General features: G+C 50.0%; 1 protein-coding gene across 3 annotated transcripts; it reads right to left on the reverse strand.

Moving 5' to 3' along the window:
* Positions 1 to 2,075: 2,075 nt before the first annotated feature.
* Positions 2,076 to 16,338, reverse strand: bnc1 (basonuclin 1). 3 transcript variants are annotated; one of them, XM_052515902.1, is made up of 6 exons: positions 14,279 to 16,338; positions 12,559 to 12,718; positions 10,280 to 11,798; positions 9,766 to 10,001; positions 6,074 to 8,217; positions 2,076 to 5,746 (listed from the first exon to the last, which is right to left on the reverse strand). In XM_052515902.1, exons 3-6 carry the CDS (start codon positions 10,512 to 10,514, stop codon positions 4,987 to 4,989), a joined length of 3,375 nt encoding a protein of 1,124 aa, XP_052371862.1. In that variant the 5' UTR covers positions 10,515 to 11,798; positions 12,559 to 12,718; positions 14,279 to 16,338; the 3' UTR covers positions 2,076 to 4,986. The 3 variants fall into 3 exon arrangements, with proteins under 3 accessions (XP_052371862.1, XP_052371863.1, XP_052371861.1); XM_052515903.1 differs by lacking the exons at positions 12,559 to 12,718; positions 14,279 to 16,338 and adding an exon at positions 13,319 to 13,369; XM_052515901.1 differs by lacking the exons at positions 12,559 to 12,718; positions 14,279 to 16,338 and adding an exon at positions 12,799 to 12,853.
* Between the last annotated feature and the right edge of the window lie 3,481 nt (positions 16,339 to 19,819).

The raw sequence follows: 19,819 nt of genomic DNA on the forward strand, positions 1-19,819 counted from the left end.
TCTGCCGTGAACAGTGTGTGGATTGAAATGAACAAGTGATCCACCTCCTACAAGGTTTTCTATGGTTAGTGTCGCCTACATACAGTGCACTGAGGGGACGGAAATAACCGTCGCACCCCCTTTGAGTGGTACTACATTCCCACACCAGCAATAAAGGATCGAGGCACTTGTCGGAACTGGGCTTTTCAGCAGCAGCCAAGTGGTAATGGCCAGCTCTGTGTAAAACATGTAAATAGAAGCTGTGGGTTGACTGAAAATGAAAAGTTACACAATCAGCGCTTTCATCCTCTGTTTTGCAGCATTAGTTTTAACGTACACTTTGTTTCGTTGCGCAACAGATTCATCCTCCTCACCCGGGGGTGTGGACGTACCGGAACTACTCCTAGCACCATAACTACTCCTACCACCAGAACTACTCCTACCACCAGAACTACTCCTACAATCAGAACTACTCCTACAATCAGAACTACTCCTACAATCAGAACTACTCCTACCACCAGAACTACTCCTACAATCAGAACTACTCACCAGAACTACTCCTACCACCGAAACTACACCTACCACCAGAACTACTCACCAGAACTAACTACGACTACCACCAGAACTACTCCTACAATCAGAACTACTCCTACAATCAGAACTACTCACCAGAACTACTCCTACCACCTAAACTACACCTACCACCAGAACTTCTCACCAGAACTAACCACTCCTACCACCAGAACTACTACTACCACCATAACTACTCCTACCACCAGAACTACTCCTACAATCAGAACTACTCCTACCACCAGAACTACTCCTACAATCAGAACTATTCACCAGAACTACTCCTACCACCTAAACTATGCCTACCACCAGAACTACTCACCAGAACTAACTACTCCTACCACCAGAACTACTACAATCAGAACTACTCACCAGAACTACACCTACCACCAGAACTACTCACCAGAACTAACTACTCCTACCACCAGAACTACTCCTACCACCGGAACTACTCCTACAATCAGCACTATTCCTAACATCAGAACAACTCCTACCATCAGAAATACTCCTACCGCAAGAACTACTCCTACCATCAGAACCATTCCTACCACCTGAACTACTCCTACCATCAGAAATATTACTCCTACCACCAGAACTACTCCTACCTTCACTGGTCCATTTCTGTCTACAGCCTCTGACAATGGCTACCTGCCACCCCGAGTTAAGGTTAGGTTAAAAATCCCATTTTAAGAAGATCAATAGAAATAGGCGTGGTTTTTGACTTTGTGGCTGTGGTAACCAGTGAAGACCCTTCAATCAATAACAACACACTGCATGGTGACCTCACAACAGTGATTATTTTTTATTTGACCTTTTATTTAACTAGGCAAGTCAGTTAAGATCAAAAAAGGTGCCATTATGTCCCAAATGTCACATTATTCCCTATATAGTGCACTACTTTTGACCAGGACCCATAGGGCTCTGCTCAAAGTAGTGCACTATGTAGGGAAAATAATGCTATTTGGGGCACATTCAGTGTTCTACCTGGTATGGAACACTAGTAGGCCTTATGAGATAGACGGGGCACATTCAGTGTTCTACCTGGTATGGAACACTAGTAGGCCTTATGAGATAGACGGGGCACATTCAGTGTTCTACCTGGTATGGAACACTAGTAGGCCTTAGGAGATAGACGGGGCACAAAACGGGAGAAAACGCTTTGAAACAGAAGAGGTCCAACAAGAACACTCATTTCATTTGTACCGTTTCAAAGCGTTTTCTGTTTCTTGCCTACTGAACATGATTCTACTATGCAGTCATTTCTATTATGTAGTTATGTATAAAACAAATACTCCTGTAAATGTAGATTTTATATAATTGAGGATGAAGTAGTGTTTTTTAATTCCCAGCACCACAAAGAGAAGACAATGTAATAACTGTGTGTTAATATTACTAGATATTGGCACTGAAAATATTGTGTATAAAGCAGATTCATATTTTGTTACAGGTGGCTAATCGTATGATAGTATTTACTTTAAGAAAACGAAATAGATAAATATTATATATGAAATGAGACCAAAGCGTGCTAACAGATATGGCTTTTTATTGAGTAGGAACGAATATTGTAACATTAAATCAAAAAACACATGGTTTATTTTTACAAATCCATACAACTTCACAAAGAAATGTATATTTTATCTAGCTCAATGTAATTAAATACATAAGGTCAAATATACACTGAGTGTACAAAACATTATGACAGACTGACCAGGTGAATCGAGGTGAAAGCTATGATCCCTTATTGATGTCACTTGTAAAATCCATTTTAATCAGTGTAGATGAAGGGGAGGAGACGGAATGATTTTTAAGCCTTGAGACAATCGAGACATGGGTTGTGTATGTGTGCCATTCAGAGGGTGAATGGGCGAGACAAAATATTTAAGTGCCTTTGAGCAGTGTATGGTGGTAGGTGCCAGGCGCACCGGTTTGAGAGTCAAGAATTCCATGCTGACAAGGTTTTTCACGCTCAACAGTTTCCCATGTGTATCAAGAAGGGTCAACACCCCGAAGGACATCCAGCCAACTTGACACAACTGTGGGAAGTATTGGAGCCAACATGGGCCAGCATCCATGTGGAATGCTTTTGACACCTTGTAGAGTCCATGCCCAACAGATTGAGGCTGTTCTGAGGGCAAATGAGGGGGGTGAAACTCAATATTAGGAAGGTTTTTTAATGTTTGTACACTTAGTGTATATGCAGAATACCTAAACCAAAAAACTATTGTGAAATAATGCAAGAACGTAACTTTGGACATCTTTTTCCTCCCAATAAACATCTCTTAGGATGCAGAATGAGTCTAGTAGAATTAGCATATTTGATACATTATGTTTGTTTTTTTAGATTACAAATGACTCTATTCACAAAATATACAATTCAATAATTATTTAGGTACCATATGTTTTGAAGGGTGTGTGGACATTGGGCCCTGGTTACTTATCTTTCAGTTAGGTTTTGTTTTTCTCAGTGTTTGACTTGTTCACAGTACAATATCATATGATCCAACTCTTGGAGACAATGACCGTCTGTCTGTCTGTATGTCTAGAATGATGCCCTCACCCACTCTAGTGCACAAGATGTGAGCAGATTTTAGTACAAAAGACCATGAAAATATATAAAAGTTCTTCCAATAAATGTTTTCTTCCAAGAGTTGTAATAGCTTTTTAAGAGCCCAAGTCTGAATACTGACTTTTCTGTGATGCATTTTCAGATAAGAGCGTCAAGAGAAGGCTGTTTTAATACTGCAAGCCTCAAATATACGGTGTCCATATTAGGACAGCCTCAATCTCGGCCCAAGACTGAGGCTATCCTAATAAGGACGCTGTACTGCATGAGGCGGTTGGATTCGTATGCACCTCGGGACTGAGAAATCTTTGGTCAACGTTATCACGCTAGCATAATGCAACATCCAGAAACAGCAACAATAGGAGAGGAACAGAACCACACATACAACATCAAACAATAACTTATATCCATCAAGTTCACAATACTTAGAAAACGTTTTTTTTTTTTAAACAAAGATCTTTACAGACCACAGTCCAAAGAAACTAACGTACGCCACACTTCTAGAATGTCACAGACGCTTTTGATTGGAACGATACGTGTAAACTCACAGGGAAAGTCGACGATAACTACCAAGAAGAACACCGAAAATATTTAACTTGTTATAGTTGATAACCAGTGGTGTAAAGTACTTATGTAAAAATACTTTAAAGTACTACTTAAGTAGTTTTTTTTTTGGGGGGATCTGTACCTTACTATTTATATTTTTGACAACTTTTACTTTTAATTCACTACATTCCTAAAGAAAAAAATGTACTTTTTACTCCATACATTTTCCCTGACACCCAAAAGTACTTGTTCAATTTTGAATGCTTAGCAGGACAGGAAAATGGTCCAATTCATGCACTTATCAAGAGAACATCCCTGGTCATCCCTACTGGCTCTGATCTGGCGGACTCTCTAAACACAAATGGTTAGTTTGCAAGTTATGTCTGAGCTTTAGAGTGTGCCCCTGGCTATCTGTACATTTTAAAAACAAATGGTGACCCCTGGTTTGCTTAATATAAAGAATTTGAAATGATTTATACTTTTACATTTACTTTTGATATTTAAGTATATTTAAAACCAAATACTTCTACTCAAGTAGTATTTGGGTGACTCACTCGAGTAATTTTCTATGAAGGTATCTTTACTTTTTCCACCACTGTTGATGACTGGAGATAAGTGTCACTTGAACAGCTTGTGATTTAGAAACTGGCAGGTGATCCTAAACTGGATGTGAGTAAATTATACTAGACTGTAAGGCAAACTATTTAGAATTAGTGCATAGAAATAAAAGAGCTAGAGAGAGGGGTTGAGATGCACAACGTTTTAAAAGATGATGCATGATTCTTAAGTGTTTTAAATCAAGACAAAAATTAATGATGGGAAAATGACTTGTCAATTTCGTGTCCAAAATAAATGGTTGTTTTTCTACATGTACCATCAATAAATATCAATTTAAAAGAACATATTTAAAAATGTTGGCAGGGGAAAGGAAACATAATTAGTTGAAAATGAGTGTCCAAGGAATGGAATGCAGAAGGTCTTCATGTGTACCTCAGAACAATTTCAGGTTGCTGAACTTGATATACCTGGAGGAATACACTCAACATTCAGGGAGATATACTGTCCTGTAACATTTGCACAAAAAAAGCAGATACAATCTGCCATAACAAAGAAAAATACAGCTGGATTCCACAATCCCAAGCTCACTACAGACATTGCCCCCCAAAAAACAATGGATTTCTTTCCAAAAAGTGCTAACCTGCAAGCCTGTTCTGGTGTCAAATAAACAAAGACTAAAGATTACAGTGAGAGTGAATCAGGGTCTGTGTGAGCTGAAGCTCGGGCAAGGCCCTACTCCTGGTCTAGAGTGGTGCCGCCGCCACTGCCAGTCAGGTTGCGGTGCAGGTTGGGGTTCTGGCTGTGTCTATTGCGGCTCCGTACTGACGAGAACGTGGTGTCGCAGCCTGGGACTTTACACTTGTGCAGCAGGCGCAGGTGGACAGTCTTGTAGTGGGCTCTGAAAGTCCCCTTGTTGCTGTATACCTTCTGGCACACGTGGCAGGTAATGGGTGAGCCACCTCCACCCCCTGCGGCCCCATCTGTCCTCCCCCCACACAGCCCAGGGTCCTGTCCCCGCCCAAACTTAATCCTTCTCCACCGGGGCCTCCTAGACCAATCCCGTCGCAGCTTTCCCCATCGCTGTCCTCCTCCATCGGCAGAGGCTCCTCCTCTAGTCCCTCCCCTTCCTCGCTGCCTGCCCCATCCGAGTCCCAGGAGGAAGGGGCGCTGCCACCCCCACGAGGAGGTACAGACGATGACGTACTTAGGTCCAGTACCGCCCCCTCCTCCACCCCTCCTCCTCCTTCCAGTTCCTCTCCTGCATTCTCCCCTGTCCTTTCGTCGGCCATCTTGCTCATGGGGTAGACCAGGCCCATGCGGTTGTGGCCTCTGAAGATGACAGACGTCTGGCTGCCTGTGTCTCTCTGGAGCTCTCTATCCCTCTGGAGGTCTCTCAGGTCCTGGCGGTAGTCCAGGCTGACAGGGTCTTTGTCCCTGCAGAGGGAGGCTGGGGAGTAGAGGGAGCGGGGTGATGGGCTGTACAGGTCTTTGGTCAACAGCTTGTGGTGGAGGTTGAGGTTGGAGCTGTGCCTGAAAGACACAAAATGTAGGAAAGGTTGTTCCTTGGTTGGTGTTTTTTCAAAAGGTACCTTTGGAAATTATCTTTAATTGACCATTCATCTCTGTTAAATAAGTCTGTAACTGACATATATGTGGTTGCTGCCAGTTTGGTGTGGTTTTATTAGATCATCTGAAAAGACATACGAACCATAACACTTCAACAGAACCTCTGACATTGTATGCTTAAATATCCTATATTGTGCTAGAGAATGACAAATCCCTTTCGTAAATCGCTGACAGACTATACAACTAAATGACAGACTATTAACTGACTGATGTGTGTTTGTTCTCTCTCACCTGTCTCTGCTCCTGCGGGAGGGGAAGGCAGCGTTACAGCCAGCCACCGTGCACATGTGCATCTCCTTCAGGTGCACGTTGCGGTAGTGCATCTTCACACTGTACTGGTTGTTGAACGTCTTGCTGCAGATCTCACAGTGGTGTGGAAGGTCATCCCTGTCCAGTGGCCCCTCCTCAGAGTCCATACGAGACTGCAGGAGGCTAGAGTTGGTGTAGTCTTCCATACAGCCCTCTGGATCATCCTTCCCTCTGTCGCCTAATCTGAACACACCGCCGTTGGTCAGTCGGTGATCCATGTCGTCGCACGGCTTGTCTTGGTGCCGGGAGGTTGGTTGGTCGCCCTCCTCTCCCTCTGTCTCTGTGTGGTCTCTGCTCAGAGAGGGGCTGTGGTTCTCTCTGTGGTTGAGTTTTCCATCATAGGGGGATGAGGCGGAGGTGATCATACCTGTCTCTGCCTGCCGGGATCCCTCTTCTTTTTCTTCTTCATCCTCCTCTTGTTCCCTGCCTCCACACACATCTCTCTCCGGGTTGTGGGACCTTGGCCGCTTCACCTCCTCCCTCTCCCCTCTCTCCCCAGCTAGAATGACTCCTCTCTCCTCTCTTTCCCTCTCCCTCTCTACACCCATCTGTCTCGTACACAAATCCCCCCCTCCTCCTACCCCTCTCTCACACTCCTCCTTGTCCCTGCCTTGTATAGGGCTCATGTCCTCTGAACCGCTGTCCTCCCCCATCCTTCCCTCCCTCTCTACCGCTTCCTTCTCGATCTTGATGGGCATGCTCGACTTCCGCGACTTCTTCTTGGGCACAGGGTCATTGATGGCACCGCAGGCGTCTGGGGCGGTGATGGAGGTAGGTTTGAGGGGAAGCGAGGAGGAGAGGACGGAGAGGGAGGGGAGGTGTTGGCCGGGGCTGTTGGCCAGCTCGGCAGGGGTCACCAGGCTCCGGTAGAAAGGCAGCACAGGCTGCACTGTCTTCAGGTTGGGGAAGAGGATGCCGTGGCCCAGGTGCCCCATGCTGGGGAAGGAGCTGCTGTGGTGCAGCTTGGTGCTGCTGGTGGTGGAGTCCACATGACTCACCATGTAGCTGGCAACTGACTTCTGGCTGTCGGGGGACGAGGTCAGGGACACCGGGATGGATGAGTGGGGGTACTCAGACCGCGGTTTGTCGCTTGCCTCGGAGTCTTCGTCGGCCGAAAGGCTCCCGCCTCCTCGCAGGTCCTTGTCGCGGTTGTTGCGGTTCATGGGCATGTGCAGGCGCGGGTTGGGGTTGGCACTGTGGCGGTTGCGGCTGCGTAGCGAGCTGAACACCATGTTGCAGCCGTCGATGGTGCACTTGTGCTTGATCTTCAGGTGCACAGCGTTGTAGTGGATTTTCAGCGTGCCCTTGTCATAGAAGGTCTTGTCGCACGCACTGCAGTACACACGCCCCTTCTTGAGACTTCCTCCCCCGCCTCCCCCGTTCCGGTCCATGGAGTGTTGGAGCTTGCTATCCGGGGACATCTGGGTAAAGTCAGAGTTCATCATGGAGGGTGTGCAGGGTGTGGAGCGGCCGTCCGAGTAGTTGTCGCTGGTGGGGAAGTCCTCAGACTCCATCTTGGGCGTGGCCGAGAGGCCGTCCATAGGGTTGTCTCCACCCCTGTCCAGGTCAGAGGTGAATGAGGTGGAGCTCGAGCCCACCAGGCTGCTCTCGGTGGGAGGCGGCCCGGGGAGGGGGAGGGCGTTGGGGTTCTCGTCCCCCCGTCTCTGCCCCTGCTCCATCTGCCCCCCTTGCTGCTGCAGCGCCCCCAGTGGCGACCCCAGGAGAGGCGCTGGCACGGAGCCCAACAATTGAAATGGTAGCATAAACGCCATACTATTAATAAAGTTCTCAAAGTGGTGCGCTTTGGACGAGCTCAGTTTCTCCACCTTGGGGGTCAGGACATTGTTGGTGGTGGCAGTGCGCGGGGTGCTGCGCTCGATGAAGGTGCGGATGTCTGAGTTGGTGCGGGTGCTGGGAACCAGCACGGCCTGACCCTCCTTGTCCTGCAGGGCCATCAGCTCCACAATGGACTTGGTCTCACCGAAGCGGAGGAACTGCTGCAGCGTAGCAATTTCCTCCTCGAACGTCATGATGGCCCAGCGGTCCAACACCTTCCCTGCTATGTCCTGGAGAGGGTGTGAGGGAGGGAGGGGGGGAGAGCGGGGAGGAAGAGGAAAGTTGAGGGTGTGGGGGAGAGGGAGGAAAGGAGAGGGTGTGGGGGAGAGGGAGGAAAGGAGAGGGGGTGGGTGGAGAGGGAGGAAAGGAGAGAGTGTGAGGGAGAGGGGGAGGAGGGTGTGGGGAAGGGAGGAGAGGGGTGGGGGAGAGGGAGGAAAGGAGAGGGTGTGGGGGAGAGGGAGGAAAGGAGAGGGTGTGGGGGAGAGGGAGGAAAGGAGAGGGGGTGGGTGGAGAGGGAGGAAAGGAGAGGGTGTGGGGGAGAGGGAGGAAAGTTGAGGGTGTGGGGGAGAGGGAGGAAAGGAGAGGGGGTGGGTGGAGAGGGAGGAAAGGAGAGGGTGTGGGGGAGAGGGAGGAAAGGAGAGGGTGTGGGGGAGAGGGAGGAAAGGAGAGGGTGTGGGGGAGAGGGAGGAAAGTTGAGGGTGTGGGGGAGAGGGAGGAAAGGAGAGGGGGTGGGTGGAGTGCGGGGAGGAGGGAAAAGAGAGTGAGAGAGCGAGAAAGCGATTGATATGCAGAGAAAGAGAGAGAGCATTTCATCATTAGCATTATACATCTGTATTAAGCTCTATTCCTGTATATTCACACACCAAGGACGCTATGAGGTCATCTAAAACACAGACTGACTGTGTCTAAATAGGTGTAGGGTGAACTTGCCCTTAGACCCAGATCTTGGGTCAAATGAGCATTTTCCCCACTAATGGCTATGGTGAGGATTGGGGGAGGGGAAGTTGATCCTAGATCTGTATTTAGGGGAACTTCACCCCAGAGCGTCTTAATAAAGGGTTCAGTTGTGAAGTTAATGCAGAGAGGAGGGAGCCCTCATTACAGCGCTGCCTTTCATCTTGCCTGTCATTTCTCTTCATTTAGATCACGTGGATTTTCCCTCTATCCATCAGCATCAGAGAGGACATGTGCACACACATACATACAAATTAATGAATACACACACACACACACACAAATGCACACGCACTCATGCACACACGTCAGGGTGGAGTGAGATCAGAGAGGAAGGAGAGAGGAGAATGAGGTTCCTCCACACGGCCCAGTAGTAATTACATAGGATTGTGGTGTCTGTGAAAGTCAGACCGCGGCCTCTTCATACAGTAACCATGATCAATATTTTATCACACAGCATTCGCTTGGTTCTGCCTGTCGAGGATTCTGACTCTGTGTTCACCATTAGAGGAGCTAACATTAAATGCAGAGAGAAAGCTGAATAGTTGATGACGGACTAATCGAAGTGAGCAGCGGTTGGCTGACACTGACTGTGTGCCGGGTGGTTCAGCCTAGCTCAAGTTTGAGAGGGAAATCGTGGAACTAAATAATATTTACACATATCCCCTCCATCAGTCTGGAGACCTCCAGAGAGGAGGATGAGGAGAAGAGGAGCGTTGCTATAGAGAAGCTTTGTTTCTCTCCCTCTCTCTCCTCCTCTCTTCTGTCCTCCTTTCTCTCCCCTCTCCTCATCCTAAAGTAAGGAAGAAGAGCCTCCCCCCCACCTGTAGGACGTATCCTCGGATGTAGTCCTGTAGGGTCCAGTCCAATGCGTTGAGGATCTGGATGACCTCCTCTTGTTTCAGGACACTGAACAGCCTGTCCAGCAGGATCTTTAGTCTGACTGGGATTGCCTGGGTCCCGTAGAGCATCAGGCTGCAGATGTCAAAGACCACGTTAGAGTGGACGATCTCCACCTGGCTGCCCTGGTACATGTGGTGCAGCTTCAGCTTGCTCAGAGCTGCAGGAAGACGGAGGGGTGGAGGATGCACAGGAGTGAGTCGAGAAAACACAGGCGAACCCACACACACACACAGACATGAATATAGAAAACAGCCCCCCACACACACACAGGCATGAATATAGAAAACAGCCCCCCACACACACAGACATTAATATAGAAAACAGCCCTCCCACACACACACAAACATGAATAATGACACACCTACCACCCACCCCCATTCCCACACCCTGATAGAAATGTACACTAAGTAAAGTAACAATTGAATCTGTGCTTACCGTGCGCTACCCATCCATGCTTGCAGTGCTCACACAGTCTCTTCTTCAGTTTCCCAGGTTTGAAACTATCACAGGTACAGTTCACCAAGGTGCAGCAGATCGCCTGGCAGAGAGACAGAAGTTCAGAAGGTCCAGAAACATTTATAAGCCATATGAGGCAGGATTCGCAAATGGAATGATCGGAATGTCTGGTGTTGGTAAAGTAGGGGTATAGCTTTAAAACACTGAAGTGCATTGTGGGTAACGTAGTAAGTTAACTTTTGTTTTTGACGCAATTGTTGTGTGGAGGAGATGTAGGGGAACTGTGAGCCACGCTCTTTTTGCTCCATTAGCCTGCTATTTTATTTAGTCATTCAGACTACCTCACATAGTGTACATGTTTAATAAATGTGAACTACGGTACTTCAGTGGAATTCCAGACTAACTCGTCATTAGCAGCAGATAAGATCCCCAAATGTGGGAATTGCCCCAGAGCATCTGTACATTTCTCTGGCCTTGGAGCTAGCAAGTGAAGGCTCCCCTGAGCCGTCCCGACTACGGTCTGGAGGGGAGGAAGTAAAGGTAACACTGGGTTCCATTAGAGAGCCACAAAGGACAAAATAAAACAGTGTTAACTCAACTTCGGCTTTCAAGTACCACTAACAACACACATTTCTGTTCAAGCCCCTCACTAGCACACCTGATTCAACAACTCAATTAATCATCAAGTCCTTTAGTTAGTTGAATCAAGTGTGCTGGACTAGAACTGTTCAGGGTTCTTTCTCAACCAGAAGTTGATAGTTGAGAAACACTGACATAAAACACAGCTGAACTGAGGAGAAAGGGAAAGTATAACAATAGATTAACCAGGAGAAGAAACCAATATGCAGTTTGATCACATGGAGAACACTACCTATCATTCACTTCTACACGGAAATACACATTCAGCCTCAACCAACGGAAACAGCTTCTCTTCCCACCTAGAGCTGAGGGAAACAGATCCACTATGTTTCACAGGGAGGGAGTTATCTTTTGTACATTAATAAATGCACAGCCTTACACCTCTCTCTCTTCTGGATGTATAGCTGCAGAAACAGATTGCCTGCAGTCATCTGTTCTCCCATTGTGAATAAATCATCCCTGCCCTGGGATGAGCAGTGCATGTGAGAGAGATCAGGCAAGCTTCTCACACTAACACACAGACACACACAGCAGTGCTGCGGGCCTGTTCTCCCCATGCTAGGATCATCTACAGCAGGCCTGCCCTGTTCTCCCCATGCTAGGATCATCTACAGCAGGCCTGCCCTGTTCTCCCCATGCTAGGATCATCTACAGCAGGCCTGCCCTGTTCTCCCCATGCTAGGATCATCTACAGCAGGCCTGCCCTGTTCTCCCCATGCTAGGATCATCTACAGCAGGCCTGCCCTGTTCTCCCCATGCTAGGATCATCTACAGCAGGCCTGCCCTGTTCTCCCCATGCTAGGATCATCTACAGCAGGCCTGCCCTGTTCTCCCCATGCTAGGATCATCTACAGCAGGCCTGCCCTGTTCTCCCCATGCTAGGATCATCTACAGTAGACCTGCCCTGTTCTCCCCATGCTAGGATCATCTACAGCAGACCTGCCCTGTTCTCCCCATGCTAGGATAATCTACAGTAGACCTGCCCTGTTCTCCCCATGCTAGGATCATCTACAGTAGACCTGCCCTGTTCTCCCCATGCTAGGATCATCTACAGCAGGCCTGCCCTGTTATCCCCATGCTAGGATCATCTACAGTAGACCTGCCCTGTTCTCCCCATGCTAGGATCATCTACAGTAGACCTGCCCTGTTCTCCCCATGCTAGGATCATCTACAGTAGACCTGCCCTGTTCTCCCCATGCTAGGATCATCTACAGTAGACCTGCCCTGTTCTCCCCATGCTAGGATCATCTACAGCAGGCCTGCCCTGTTATCCCCATGCTAGGATCATCTACAGTAGACCTGCCCTGTTCTCCCCATGCTAGGATCATCTACAGTAGACCTGCCCTGTTCTCCCCATGCTAGGATCATCTACAGTAGACCTGCCCTGTTCTCCCCATGCTAGGATCATCTACAGTAGGCCTGCCCTGTTCTCCTCATGCTAGGATCATCTACAGTAGACCTGCCCTGTTCTCCCCATGCTAGGATCATCTACAGTAGACCTGCCCTGTTCTCCTCATGCTAGGATCATCTACAGTAGACCTGCCCTGTTCTCCCCATGCTAGGATCATCTACAGTAGACCTGCCCTGTTCTCCCCATGCTAGGATCATCTACAGTAGACCTGCCCTGTTCTCCCCATGCTAGGATCATCTACAGCAGGCCTGCCCTGTTCTCCCCATGCTAGGATCATCTACAGTAGACCTGCCCTGTTCTCCCCATGCTAGGATCATCTACAGTAGACCTGCCCTGTTCTCCCCATGCTAGGATCATCTACAGTAGACCTGCCCTGTTCTCCCCATGCTACGATCATCTACAGTAGACCTGCCCTTTTCTCCCCATGCTAGGATCATCTACAGTAGACCTGCCCTGTTCTCCCCATGCTAGGATCATCTACAGCAGGCCTGCCCTGTTCTCCCCATGCTAGGATCATCTACAGTAGACCTGCCCTGTTCTCCCCATGCTCGGATCATCTACAGTAGACCTGCCCTGTTCTCCTCAAGCTGGGATCATCTACAGTAGACCTGCCCTGTTCTCCCCATGCTAGGATCATCTACAGTAGACCTGCCCTGTTCTCCTCATGCTAGGATCATCTACAGCAGGCCTGCCCTGTTCTCCCCATGCTAGGATCATCTACAGTAGACCTGCCCTGTTCTCCTCATGCTGGGATCATCTACAGTAGACCTGCCCTGTTCTCCCCATGCTAGGATCATCTACAGTAGACCTGCCCTGTTCTCCCCATGCTAGGATCATCTACAGTAGACCTGCCCTGTTCTCCTCATGCTAGGATCATCTACAGTAGACCTGCCCTGTTCTCCCCATGCTAGGATCATCTACAGCAGACCTGCCCTGTTCTCCCCATGCTAGGATCATCTACAGTAGACCTGCCCTGTTCTCCCCATGCTAGGATCATCTACAGCAGGCCTGCCCTGTTCTCCCCATGCTAGGATCATCTACAGTAGACCTGCCCTGTTCTCCCCATGCTAGGATCATCTACAGTAGACCTGCCCTGTTCTCCCCATGCTAGGATCATCTACAGTAGACCTGCCCTGTTCTCCCCATGCTAGGATCATCTACAGCAGGCCTGCCCTGTTCTCCTCATGCTAGGATCATCTACAGTAGACCTGCCCTGTTCTCCTCATGCTGGGATCATCTACAGTAGACCTGCCCTGTTCTCCCCATGCTAGGATCATCTACAGTAGACCTGCCCTGTTCTCCCCATGCTAGGATCATCTACAGTAGACCTGCCCTGTTATCCTCATGCTAGGATCATCTACAGTAGACCTGCCCTGTTCTCCTCATGCTAGGATCATCTACAGTAGACCTGCCCTGTTCTCCCCATGCTAGGATCATCTACAGTAGACCTGCCCTGTTCTCCCCATGCTAGGATCATCTACAGTAGACCTGCCCTGTTCTCCTCATGCTGGGATCATCTACAGTAGACCTGCCCTGTTCTCCCCATGCTAGGATCATCGACAGTAGACCTGCCCTGTTCTCCCCATGCTAGGATCATCTACAGTAGACCTGCCCTGTTCTCCCCATGCTAGGATCATCTACAGTAGACCTGCCCTGTTCTCCTCATGCTAGGATCATCTACAGTAGACCTGCCCTGTTCTCCTCATGCTAGGATCATCTACAGTAGACCTGCCCTGTTCTCCTCATGCTAGGATCATCTACAGTAGACCTGCCCTGTTCTCCCCATGCTAGGATCATCTACAGTAGACCTGCCCTGTTCTCCCCATGCTAGGATCATCTACAGTAGACCTGCCCTGTTCTCCCCATGCTAGGATCATCTACAGTAGACCTGCCCCGTTCTCCCCATGCTAGGATCATCTACAGTAGACCTGCCCCGTTCTCCCCATGCTAGGATCATCTACAGTAGACCTGCCCTGTTCTCCTCATGCTAGGATCATCTACAGTAGACCTGCCCTGTTCTCCTCATGCTAGGATCATCTACAGTAGACCTGCCCTGTTCTCCTCATGCTAGGATCATCTACAGTAGACCTGCCCTGTTCTCCTCATGCTAGGATCATCTACAGTAGACCTGCCCTGTTCTCCTCATGCTAGGATCATCTACAGTAGACCTGCCCTGTTCTCCTCATGCTAGGATCATCTACAGTAGACCTGCCCTGTTCTCCTCATGCTAGGATCATCTACAGTAGACCTGCCCTGTTCTCCTCATGCTAGGATCATCTACAGCACCAAACAGGTGTCCTCCACACCTGGCCCACCAACTCCATGTCAGCCAATCATATCATGGCCATAAGACCCTTTACACAACACAAAGATGATGCCTCTGTCTCTGGCCCAAATGGCACCGTATTCCATTTATAGTGCACTACTTTTGACCAGGGCCCATTGGAAATAAGAATCATTTGGGATGCAACCTCTGTTTCCCACTAATGGTCCTTATCTCTCAGGACAAGCACTCAGCAGCGAGTGTGTGCGTGAGAGATTCTAGTCACTGATGCTACTAGTGCTGTTGCCCTGTGTGTGTGTACAGTGTGTGTGCGTGCGTGTGTGTGTGTACAGTGTGTGTGTGTGTGTGTGTGTGTGTGTGTGTGTGTGTGTGTGTGTGTGTGTGTGTGTGTGTGTGTGTGTGTGTACACAGTGTGTGATGCTATCTGATGCTTTGTGTTTCCTGCTTGCTGTACAGTGCTGTGTTAAGTGGTTGGGTTGAGAGAGAGCAGTAGATTGACTGGGCTGAAACAGAGCTCTCCAGACCACCATTACACAACACTGAGTCAATCATAGTTCTCCAGACCACCACTACACAACACTGAGTCAATCATAGTTCTCCAGACCACCACTACACAACACTGAGTCAATCACAGTTCTCCAGACCACCACTACACAACACTGAGTCAATCATAGTTCTCCAGACCACCACTACACAACACTGAGTCAATCATAGTTCTCCAGACCACCACTACACAACACTGAGTCAATCACAGTTCTCCAGACCACCACTTCACAATACTGAGTCAATCACAGCTCTCCAGATAACCACTACACAACACTGAGTCAATCACAGCTCTCCAGACCAGAGTCAATCAGAGGCCCAAAACAACATTCTCTGAACAAAGCATATTGTATTCCAGGGTTCTAGGTTTTATATTCAAAAGTGTGTGTACGTGCTTGTGTTGATGCTCATTAGATTGCATTGATAAGTTGGTGTGAAAGTGATTAATAAGATTCCGTTTCACCTGACAGTAAGAATCAACATTTTATGTGTCATAAAAATAAGTGTATAAATCACAGCAACAAACAGGGTTTCCGTAACATCAACAAGAACAGTATGCATGCCATTTACCACTAGCCGATTACTAACTAGCATCCCTTGAGAAGAGTCATCAGAATTGTGATCAAAGCGACCTGTGTTAGCGCTACACGCCACCCCCGTGCTGCGCTAGCACCTCTCTCTCTCTCTCTCCCCTACCATCTATAATGTATCAACAGCATGTGTTAGCATACATGAGTAGCATGCTTAATGGTTAGCAATTACTGCTGCTGTAGCACTAACCCCCTCAACAGGGGGGGAGGAGGAGACTGTCTCCCTCTCTCTTAATTAATCACACAGTCAACTCCTCCCACTCGTTCGTTAGCAGGGCTGGGTTCCATTCCAAAAATGTGTCCCCTTGTTCTCTTCCCTTCAGTCTGACAGGACAGGATGTGTTAGAGTAAAATGGAGGAAACCGGGTAAAACGTGCTTGAACTCAGTCATTTCAGTTATTTTAGATGTACAACGGGGAGTGAACATAGACAGATGGGAGACCACAACTTTCTGGAATGAAATGCAGCCGATTAATGCTCCAATGCATCCTTCCTGTTCTCCGTCCCCTCTTTCCATTTCTTTCCTTCTCTGTCTCTGTCTTTTATCCTCTCCCTCTCCTCAGTCTCTCCCTCTCCTCAGTCTCTCCCTCTCTCCTCAGTCTCTCCCTCTCTCCTCAGTCTCTCCCTCTCTCCTCAGTCTCTCCCTCTCTCCTCAGTCTCTCCCCTCTCCTCAGTCTCTCTCCCTCTCCTCAGTCTCTCCCCTCTCCTCAGTCTCTCCTCTCTCCTCAGTCTCTCCCTCTCTCCTCAGTCTCTCCCTCTCCTCCCAGTCTCCCTCTCCTCCCAGTCTCCCTCTCCTCCCAGTCTCCCTCTCCTCCCAGTCTCCCTCTCCTCCCAGTCTCTCCCTCTCCTCCCAGTCTCCCTCTCCTCCCAGTCTCCCTCTCCTCCCAGTCTCCCTCTCCTCCCAGTCTCCCTCTCCTCCCAGTCTCCCTCTCCTCCCAGTCTCCCTCTCCTCCCAGTCTCCCTCTCCTCCCAGTCTCCCTCTCCTCCCAGTCTCCCTCTCCTCCCAGTCTCCCTCTCCTCCCAGTCTCCCTCTCCTCCCAGTCTCCCTCTCCTCCCAGTCTCCCTCTCCTCCCAGTCTCCCCTCCTCCCCAGTCTCCCTCTCCTCCCAGTCTCCCTCTCCTCCCAGTCTCCCTCTCCTCCCAGTCTCCCTCTCCTCCCAGTCTCCTCTCCTCCTCCCAGTCTCCCTCTCCTCCCAGTCTCCCTCTCCTCCCAGTCTCCCTCCCTCTCCTCCCAGTCTCCCTCTCCTCCCAGTCTCCCTCTCCTCCCAGTCTCCCTCTCCTCCCAGTCTCCCTCTCCTCCCAGTCTCCCTCTCCTCCCAGTCTCCCTCTCCTCCCCGTCTCCCTCTCCTCCCAGTCTCCCTCTCCTCCCAGTCTCCTCTCTCCTCCCAGTCTCCCTCCTCCTCCCAGTCTCCCCCCTCCTCCCAGTCTCCCCTCCTCCCAGTCTCCCTCTCCTCCTCCCAGTCTCCCTCTCCTCCTCCCAGTCTCCCTCTCCTCCTCCCAGTCTCCCTCTCCTCCTCCCAGTCTCCCTCTCCTCCTCCCAGTCTCCCTCTCCTCCTCCCAGTCTCCCTCTCCTCCTCCCAGTCTCCCTCTCCTCCTCCCAGTCTCCCTCTCCTCCTCCCAGTCTCCCTCTCCTCCTCCCAGTCTCCCTCTCCTCCTCCCAGTCTCCCTCTCCTCCTCCCAGTCTCCCTCTCCTCCCAGTCTCCCTCTCCTCCCAGTCTCCCCTCTCCTCCCAGTCTCCCTCTCCTCCTCCCAGTCTCCTCTCTCCTCCCAGTCTCCCTCTCCTCCCAGTCTCCCTCTCCTCCCAGTCTCCCTCTCCTCCCAGTCTCCCTCTCCTCCCAGTCTCCCTCTCCTCCTCCCAGTCTCCTCTCTCCTCCCAGTCTCCCTCTCCTCCCAGTCTCCCTCTCCTCCCAGTCTCCCTCTCCTCCCAGTCTCCCTCTCCTCCCAGTCTCCCTCTCCTCCCAGTCTCCCTCTCCTCCCAGTCTCCCTCTCCTCCCCAGTCTCCCTCTCCTCCCAGTCTCCCTCTCCTCCCAGTCTCCCTCTCCTCCCAGTCTCCCTCTCCTCCCAGTCTCAGTCTCCCCTCTCCTCCTCAGTCTCCCTCTCCTCCCAGTCTCCCTCTCCTCCCAGTCTCCCTCTCCTCCCAGTCTCCCTCTCCTCCCAGTCTCCCTCTCCTCCCAGTCTCCCTCTCCTCCCAGTCTCCCTCTCCTCCCAGTCTCCCTCTCCTCCCAGTCTCCCTCTCCTCCCAGTCTCCCTCTCCTCCCAGTCTCCCTCTCCTCCCAGTCTCCCTCTCCTCCCAGTCTCCCTCTCCTCCCAGTCTCCCTCTCCTCCCAGTCTCCCTCTCCTCCCAGTCTCCCTCTCCTCCCCAGTCTCCCTCTCCTCCCAGTCTCCCTCTCCTCCCAGTCTCCCTCTCCTCCCAGTCTCCCTCTCCTCCCAGTCTCCCTCTCCTCCCAGTCTCCCTCTCCTCCCAGTCTCCCTCTCCTCCCAGTCTCCCTCTCCTCCCAGTCTCCCTCTCCTCCCAGTCTCCCTCTCCTCCCAGTCTCCCTCTCCTCCGTCTCCCTCTCCTCCGTCTCATCTTTAGCTGATCTTCTCCTGTGGGACTGAGGTGACGTGGAAGAACCTCTTGGTCACCTCCGACCACCATAATCCCATCATTACAGGGCCCAACCAACACGGCCCAATTACACTAATCCCATCACACACACACACTCTTATGTGCTCGCACACACACAAACGAAAGAAGGCACGCCTGCACACACACAAAGACAGACAACTGCACAGACAGAAATGCACACACACACACACACACACACACACACACACACACACACACACACACTCACACCAACACACCCCTTTGATGTTTCCTCTAGTGTACAACTCAATCTGTTCCTCTGGACAATCAAAGTGCGCACACGCAGCAGGCATTGCTCCGCGTAGTCCTCCCTGTCGTTCATTTGTCTTAATTAGCTATTCATTTCTTCATTAGTCCCTGAGATTAAGAAAAAGAACTGTCACTTTCACAGACCACCGCTGGGCTGGCTAAGTCTGCTGCTGTGACCATGACCGAACGGCCAGACAGACCAGCGCTGGGCTGGCTAAGTCTGCTGCTGTGACCATGACCGAACGGCCAGACAGACCAGCGCTAGACTGGCTAAGTCTGCTGCCGTGACCATGACCGAACGGCCAGACAGACCAGCGCTAGACTGGCTAAGTCTGCTGCCGTGACCATGACCGAACGGCCAGACAGACCAGCGCTGGGCTGGCTAAGTCTGCTGCCGTGACCATGACCGAACGGCCAGACAGACCACCGCTGGGCTGGCTAAGTCTGCTGCCGTGACCATGACCGAACGGCCAGACAGACCACCGCTGGGCTGGCTAAGTCTGCTGCCGTGACCATGACCGAACGGCCAGACAGACCAGCGCTGGGCTGGCTAAGTCTGCTGCCGTGACCATGACCGGACGGCCAGAAAGACCAGCGCTGGGCTGACTAAGTCTGCTGCTGTGACCACGACCAAACGGCCAGACAGACCAGCGCTAGACTGGCTAAGTCTGCTGCTGTGACCATGACCGAACGGCCAGACAGACCAGCGCTGGGCTGGCTAAGTCTGCTGCCGTGACCATGACCGAACGGAATAACAGACGGACAGACGGACTCTGGTAGAGTTAATGAGTTGTTAGATCAAGGGTGATATAGTCACAGTCAAAGTGTCATGATTTATTGGTTATTCAGTTTGATTTCTGAATACTTGGTCAATGTCATGATCACAGAGGCTTTTATTTAGTCATGCATTTATGATGACCTTGATTCAGACAGGAATTGGGAGCATGTTTTTATTCACAAATGGATCATTCATCTTCCACAGTTCACAATGTCAGGATAACACCAATTAACACTTTAATGAGAAATCTCCATGAACTACCATTAACACCAGTCTCTACAACTTGGGATGGAATATTTTCCTTACACAATATTTCTGACAATCAAAACACTGTGCAGGATTGCTGAATTCTGGTAACTTTCCCCAAATTCCCAAGAATCCCAGATATCTTGATTGG

The sequence above is a fragment of the Oncorhynchus keta genome, unplaced genomic scaffold (assembly GCF_023373465.1).
Source record: "Oncorhynchus keta strain PuntledgeMale-10-30-2019 unplaced genomic scaffold, Oket_V2 Un_scaffold_3531_pilon_pilon, whole genome shotgun sequence".
Lineage (NCBI taxonomy): Eukaryota > Metazoa > Chordata > Actinopteri > Salmoniformes > Salmonidae > Oncorhynchus > Oncorhynchus keta.